Here is an 8425-nt window from a genome sequence, read left to right as displayed (position 1 = left end):
ATTTGATGATATCATGCCTTATCTACAACTTTACTTTATGCTTTTACTTTCTTATCACACTACTAGCGAGTGTCGGTGTCAACCCCTCACCACTACTTCTTTAACGCTAGATTTGATACGTACTGAGTACCGTAATTTTGTACTCATACTATACTTCTGCAGATTCCGAGACTGGTATTAGTGGTACCATTGGGTTGAGTAGAAGTACTTTGTTGGAGACCTCATGGTGAGCTACTATACTTGATCCGATTCACAGCACATGGAGTTCCCCTTCCCTACTTATCTATTCCTCTCTATGTATTTTTTTTTCGGACAGATGCTTTGTCCCGTTGATATTAGTTACTTTTATTATATGCTTGTGATGCAGTGACACCGAATTTTGGCCGTTTGTTGGATAGTTGTGGCGTATTTAGAACTTGTCGTCGATTTTTTACTTATGATATATTGAATTGACCTTTATCGTGCATTGCTATTTATATTATGAACCAATTAATGGCTTAATAATCTGCTTATATTATTGTTGACTGAATTTTGGCTTGCTTAGCAAGCGGGTTAGGTGCCATCACGATCCTCAATGGGATTTTGGGCCGTAACATATGTATTTTGCCTAATGAGTTTGATTTCGATTTCAATAAAAGAAAAATACCCAACCATGAACACGTCAAGTGCTCTCACGTGCCCTAATTACTAGGTCTAAAAGGAACAATGAGCATAAGAAATACTAGTGACTGAATGGGACTCAAAAGATGAACTAAACCTGACGTAAAAGGAAAAAATGATTCAAGAAAAATTAGAAAAGTCTTTGCTATTTTTTTCTTGAAAAAGAACGAGTTACTTCTATTTGTTACCGTAAAATTTGCAAATGTTCCTTCATATTACTTACTAATTAGTTTCTTGTCTGCAACTTATTTTACAAAGAAAAAATCTTGAGGTATTCCTTTAATAAGTTGGTGAGCAATTTCATTAATTACTTTAGATAGATGTAACTTTTTTTTAATTATTTGCTAGTGTTTTATGGATGAAAGAACATTTAAAAGAAAAAGGGAAAATCCTTAAACCACTTTCACACAAACAACATTTTGAAAACATTTGTGCAAAAAGCTCTTGGAAAAACGAAACCAAAAACACGTTTTTGACAAATATAAGAATTTCAAGAAATGTTTCATAAGAAAATACACTTAGTATACTTTCTCTGCGTTTCTTAATAAATACTTCCTCCGTTCCAGTTTACGTGAACCTATTTCCTTTTTGGTCCGTTCCAAAAAAAATGACCTCTTTCTAAATTTGAAAACAATTTAGCTTAAACTTACAATTATACCCTTAATGAGAATTTTATAATCACACAAATACTCTGGACCTCTTTTTGACTTGTTTAGGACCACAAATTCCAAACAAAAATATATAAAACGTGTTTAGATAAATGTAACTTTTTTTAAATGATTTGCTAGTGTTTTGTGGATGAAAGAACAATTAAAAGAAAAAGGAAAAATCCTTAAACCACTTTCACATAAACAACATTTTGAAAACATTTGTGCAAAAAGCTCTTGGAAAAACGAAAACAAAAACACGTTTTTGACAAATATAAGAATTTCAAGAAATGTTTCATAAGAAAACACACTTGCTATACTTTCTCTGCGTTTTTTAATAAGTACTACAACAACAGAAAGTAACAAGATTGTGTAATGCAGTGGCTTGTACATTGACCAGGACTACTGATACACAATCCTGGGTTAAGACTAACAAAATTTCCATTTTCAGTTAGCATTTGTAAGTTTGACGGTCCATCCATATAAGGATACAGTCCGATATCACAGAACAAGACTGCCCACCAGCACTGAGGTTAAGGGAACCGTTAAGTTGTCATCAAGTTCGGTGCTTATAGGATGGGATTCTACCAGTAGTGCTGCAGCAAGCGACACAAACAAGAAGCCGAAAACCGTGTGGGAGCTCTCCTGAATATACCCAAACAAGGAGAAATGGTGCAAGTATCTATAGCAAAACATGTAAACCAGTAAACAAGCCGCAGTGGTTAAGCAGCACGATAACAAGGAAGCTTCAATTACCCAATGGATGCTAAGAAACCAGCAGCCGCCATCGCAATACTACCAGCAAATGATTTGTTTTTTATTGTACGGGAGTTACTGTTTTCCAAACCTCCTGCCAACAATGTCAGCTATACCTGGAGCAGGAAAACGGTATCTTTTTTACTACTATTTATTAAGACCTTGCCAGACAATCAGGAAGGACGCCTAACCGTTCCAACTTAATAAGTTGAACAGTTAGGATTGTGGGGAGAGAGAGAGTAGAATTGGGTTGCCTCAGCATTGCATACCATCACCAGCATAAAGGTTGCAAATTAGTCCAATTGCAATAGGAGAATATCTCCAATATACAGCACAAGCCAAAGTGATTGTAAAGGCATAGTACAACGGTCCCTTGAGAAGCTCCCTAATGTAACAGACATGCCAACCACACTATAAGTTGCCAATTAATTTGCTTAACAAAGAAGAAAAGGCAATAGACGGACAAAAGAAGTAATCCTTAGCTTAATTAGGACCACAAACAAGTGAAGGAAAATGGGGATTGCCAGGCAATTAGGCTTAGCCTCTAGTGCCATATTTGGCGGTGTTGCATGTTTTCAGAATATTTTCTTCCCCATCGTTTAGTTACGATGTAAGAGATGGTAGACTTTTAAGCATAAATATTGTCAACATGTTCAGTTTTTCACAGATGTTGGCAGCATCATATTACTCATAGATTGCAGCTTAATGAAATTAACGAATACCCGGTTTCCATTAGAGAAATGAAGTGGAGAAAATAAAAATGAGGATTGAAGAGATGGATGACCCTAAATAAATTTGGATAGCAACCTCATCCTCAACTGAACCAGTTTTTGGCTGTGTGACAGCTTGTTATTGTTAGTAATAGCTAAGTTTTGTAACAAGAGATCGTTTAATGAAACTGTTTGGTAGAAGCTGTAAATATTCTTCAAATTACTGAACCTGTGGTCTCCAAATCGGCTCATAGACTTGACAGTCGCATCATCCTTCCATAATCCTAGTCCCAAAAGAAGCATTTTTATTATGTTGAGACCAGAAATAAGAGCTGCTAGAATTGCTCCCTGGCGGCCAGAGCTGGAAAAACAAACAATGCCAAATCACGAAAAAAATTAGGAACTAAATGAATGAAAGGCAGGCTTCATGCGTAGGTTGAAAAAAGGTACCTGAACATTGGCCAGCAGGGCATGAAGACCGGCCCAATGCTAATATGGACAAGCTGAACAGGTAGTTACTATTTCCATAAGATGAAGGAATCCAACTATAAGCATAAATTGGGCTATTTCATCTAACATGGTCTTGAAAAACAAAAGGACAAACTAATCCCAAATCTGGAACTCTAACAGAATTAGAATCTTGAAATGAGAAAGTAGGAAACATGAAAGAAGAAGGGGAAATTATATTCAACTAAGTGAATACACATTATGCTTCTCTTCCATTCAACTAAGAAGAAGGGGATATAGACGAAGCAGTTATATTGGTAAATAGAAGAAAACGAGACAGCAGAATGCAGTAAATCTATTTGGGATCAAGTGTTGTCCGATTGAAGTGGTTAAAGCCGGATAATATTTTAAAGAATCATTAACGGAGACAACATAGACTTTGTAACACTGCAAAACCAATATAGTTTTTGGGCTAACATCATAAATATATTAAGAAGATCCTCATCACAGTATTGTTTCATCTTATAATCATTACAGAGATTACGGCTAACTACCAGAAGCATACAACCTTGGAATAATTTCTGATGACTAGACTTGCCTCAGGGCTTAGTTCAAGTAGCAAAGGTTGAGGCACTTGTTACTTAGGTCACAGGTTTGAGCCTTGCGCCATGCAAATTGCGCCTGACGTTTTGAGTGGAGATGGGTAGAGGAGCAGGCCCATTATCCCGAGTTTCGAAGACTGAGGTTGGTCGTAAGGGCTGGCTGCAGACGGATTTCGGGTCATCAAAAAAGAAAACAATCTGATGTCTAGTGGAAAGGTACATAAACTTGGTCGACGCCGGATAATCAAGACATCTGTATGGCAGTAAATGCACACAAGACTAGCAGTAGTAGACAATATAAGCCCCTGCCACTTTCGTTCTGATATCAGATACTTAACATACACCATATATGAACATAGTGCATATCTTGCAACATTAGATTCAGAAAAACTAAGCTATTCCATTGCTATACTTAGCACAAGAGAATTAGCTTTCACATTAAGGATCCATCAGAAGCTTAACTGAATGCAATGAAACCCAGGACATTTTGACAAACAAACAACTTACCCAATAGTAGTATTCTAAACTTTCTCGAGTTAGTAGAGTTACAATTTATCAAAGATGGCCATTCAAGTGATGAACTCAGTTCTATCATGTGATGTCCCTGGTAAAATTTTCACCAAGTCGAATACCATTATAATGCTTAAACATGTCAACGCACAAAATCAACAAATTGATAGCATCAGTTAGTGTTGTCAGTAATTTAACTTGCTGTTCTAAAGCTGTCTTTGAGAGAAATAAAAAGGGAAAAAGATGAATTTACTTAAGTAACCAGAGAGCTAACAGGAACTCACAGGAAACTCTCTAACTTTGCACCAACAAGCTAAGACCATAATTTTTATAAGGAGCATTGTAAAGACAAGCAGATTCAACTATTTTTCTTTTAGATATACTTGCCTTCCGCATAAAGCTCAACAAGATTTACCTCTTGGGTACCGTCATGTCAGAATTTACTGGCAATAAGATGATAATGCCTGAAGAACTCTGCCATCTAAGATATGAGAAAAAAATCAAAGAAAATAAGCCGCCTTTGCTGCTTCCTACAGTATTCTTAAGTTGCAGTTTCGAAATTGAAGAATTCAACCACAAACCAGCAGAAATTCATGTGCATTTAGGCCATATCAAAATTTACAACTGAATATCATCAAAGTTTTAAACAGTCAATATCAAAGATTGCTCTTCTCAGGCTAAGAATTAAAACAACCTTACTCGGTTTGACTTTAAAACAGAATTAATCCGATTAGAAAAGTTGAGTGTTGGTTGGCTCCCCTGTATGAGATTGGGGTAACCTTAAAAGTGAAAAAGCTAACGCAAGAATTAAATGGTTTTCCAGGAAAGCAAAGGACCCACCTGATCAAGACCCCTCTCTTTGCATGGAAAGGGCAATACCGCCGGACAATGCAGTGTCAATTAAATCCCCGATGACTGGATTTTCCAAAAACATTGTGAAAGCCACAACTTTAGGCCTCACCTCGCTGTTTAATCTTCTGGTATTAAGCTTATGGATTCCCAAGTTGAAGCGATTGACCCCTTTCTTGTTGCACAAGAGAGAAGAGGGAAGACTTGAATTGTTTGCCATTAAAAAAATATAACAATTGAATTTATACATAATCCAATACATATGATTAATGACTAATCCAATACATGTTATAAATGACGTTAAATAAGCAAATAAAGAATATACTAGATAACCAAACCAATAATAATAGTGAGTTCGAGCTCGGTTAAAGGCTTAACGAGAAACCTGCCTTAGGTTATGAAGAACTTATGAACGAAAACAAGAACTTTGAATAACCTTTAAAAATGGAGAAAACATAAGTATATTGCCTTGGTATGCATGTTACAAAGTGTCTAATGAATAATTAGCCTCCCCTTTATATATTAGGGGAGTTTTACCCTAGGTACAATTCTAAGAAAGGTAAAAATCTTCCTTTTCGCGAGTCACTGATTTTCTGCCGATACGGGCTGAGATTCACGTCGTGATATCCAGTTGAGCACGGATATTACGACCCTTTGTTAATCGTGTGCGGTCGTTTGGTAATGCTCTCCGAGATCTTGGGACTCGAACCGGACTCAGGGCACGTGTTCTCGATGGCTTCGAGGGTAGGTGTTTTGCTCAGGCCCTGATACGAGAGGCTCCTGGCTCTGATTCCGATTCCTTACAGTCATGTTCTTGCTCCGTTTGCCTCACCGGAAAATCAGAGTGCTCATTAGGCTCGGCTTTACCCATATATAGATAGTCTCCTCATTTCTCCGATAGTAGGTTTGCCGAAATGATGGGAAACGATATATGCTCTCCGGTTCCTTCCTCCGTACGTTACGACGAAGGAGCAGAAACGTCCCATCAGTCGCGTCATTTTGCATTCGGACACGTGTCGCTCATCGTCCGGTTGCCTCCGAATGTAAAGTGTCATTTGATTCCCTATAAAAGCTTTCACCCTTTGTTCTTTTTCTACTTTTTGACCAAGCTTTTACCTTCGAGGTTTCCAGCTTATCACCAAATTTCTTCGAAATCTTCATATCTTCATCCTTGTTCTTCAACTTCCATAGTGATTTTCAGGTTTTACCCAGATTTCTTTCAAATCTTCATACTCTGATCTTCATCCTTCAAAACTCGTCTTTTCAAACCTTCGTCTTCTTTCTTTAAATTTTCAAACTTCCCCAGATAACAATGGCTAAAACATCGAAATCTGTTCCTCAACAAGTCGCCTTTTCATCTTCTCAACCGGCCGCCGGTACTGAGGCAGCTACTTCTGAAGTAGTTGCCCTCGAAATGGCTTCTTCTAAGGTGGCTGCCGACGAATCAGCCCCCGAGCCTCCCTTGAATATATTTATTCCCGGGGGCTGTTCAATTGTAGACGACTTTAAAGTCGAGAAACCCTCATGCAAATAAGATCGGGGGTAAAGGAGCATCAAGGTACATATGCTCCGTAACCGAAGACGTTCTTCCCGTGGTCCGAAAGGACTGCAATTGGGAAGTCAAGGATGTGGTAGTCTATGGACCCGAGGACGCCATTACTACCCACGTGGAGGGATACTTGAGTGTTTACACTAAACCCTTCACACTGGGCCCGGTGGACCCGATTGTTCTGGATTTTTGCAAGAGGTACGAGGTGTGCCTCGGGCAAATCCATCTCTATGGAGGATCGTGATCCTCCTTCGCTACTTCGTGAACAAGACTGAGTCTCGTCGGTTCATGATCGATCATATGCTTCATTTATACAGTCCCCGAAAATTTTGAGGGGGACTGATCAAGCTTACTCGCCGGGCTAGCAAGGCCCCCTTTTCGAGTATTGACGAACACCGAGACCGGTGATAGCAAGGATGTTTTGTTTGGGTAAAGACCGAAGACTTGATTCCCCCCCGAGTTCATGCATTTCCCTGAGAAATGGAACGCATCTCGTAAGTGTAGTCTCTTCTGGTGCATTTCCCAGAAGTTCTTAAATTTTTATTTTATTTCTCCCTTCTCATTCATGGATTGAGAGCATCTGTACACATATGACGTACTCTGAACGCACATGGCACGGGCTTTCGAAGGGCCGATGGGAGGCCCATTCTCATGGTAAGTCCTCTCTCTGAATAGTTAATAACATGCTTCTAACTTTCATCATACTAACTTTTCTTCCCCTTTGTTGTTGCAGGTTTGCCTAAGACCACTGAACTTAGGCCTTTGGAAGGTGACGGGGACGTGTCCTTGTTTGTTGATCCTTCTATTACGGGGCAACCCGAGGCTGTCGCGAAGGAAAAGAAGAAAAAGAAGAGGAAACCTTCGGGCTCCCCGGGCCTTGAGGTGAAGAAACCAAAGAAGAGGGTGGCTCGCAAAGCCCAGGAAGGGCTCTAACTCCCAGGTGCCTGACTCCGATTTTCTTCTCCAGCTCAGGGACGAGCCAGAGGAAGACCTCATTTTCGTCACCCACGGGACGACCCTTCACGAGGAGTAAGAGGCATCCGAGGGGGAGACTTGTGAGGCCAACCTCCCTCAGAATCGAGAGGTTGATATGGAGACCCGGGGTGGGACTCCCCAGAATGTCGGCTCCGCTCTGAAGGAAGCGTCCAGTATAATAGAGATTTCGGGGACGCCCTACTACATCGACTTTATGCTCGAGGAGGCCCAAGTAGGAAAGGATAAGTCCAATGAAGGGGTCCATGGCGCGGATGATCCCCTTCATTCCTTTTTCGATGGTGTGGACTCGTCCGCTTTTGAAGATTTCTCTGGGCTGAGCGACCTAGAAGTTTCGAAGAAGGACACATCAATAAAAGCTAGTGGGTGAGTTCGAGCCCGAAATTGATCAACCAGTTCCCTGCTCCGAGTGTAGACCCCGATCGTAAGAGATCGATTATTCTGACTATCTCGGAGGATGCCCGGGTCTTGTCTGCTCTCGTGGGGATAGATAGCTACCTCCGATTCCTAGTGACCAAGGAGGACCAGGAAAAAATGAATGAGGTGAACATGCTGTGCCTTTTCAATGAGGCGTAACAGGCGCTGAACCGGGTAAGGCATCATTACGTTCCTTTGAACTTTACTTAGGTTTTGATATTTCTCACGTTTTTCATCTTTTTGCAGGCTTCGGTACTTCATCACGAGAGCTTCTTTCGGTACTGG

The 8425-nt window shown here is 40.0% G+C and overlaps 1 protein-coding gene across 1 annotated transcript; it reads right to left on the bottom strand.

The window, feature by feature from the left end:
- Positions 1-1600: 1600 nt before the first annotated feature.
- On the bottom strand, positions 1601-5401 carry LOC107798184 (putative phytol kinase 2, chloroplastic). The gene is given in 9 exon segments (XM_075245610.1): positions 1601-1989; positions 2064-2125; positions 2127-2179; positions 2333-2448; positions 3003-3134; positions 3224-3276; positions 3991-4075; positions 4748-4813; positions 5184-5401. Coding segments are annotated over 9 exon segments (966 nt in total). The 3' UTR covers positions 1601-1808.
- Positions 5402-8425: the final 3024 nt, after the last annotated feature.

Source organism: Nicotiana tabacum, chromosome 23 (assembly GCF_000715075.1).
Source record: "Nicotiana tabacum cultivar K326 chromosome 23, ASM71507v2, whole genome shotgun sequence".
NCBI lineage: Eukaryota > Viridiplantae > Streptophyta > Magnoliopsida > Solanales > Solanaceae > Nicotiana > Nicotiana tabacum.
Note: the sequence above shows the minus strand (reverse complement) of the source record. Positions and strands in the feature narration are given on the sequence as shown.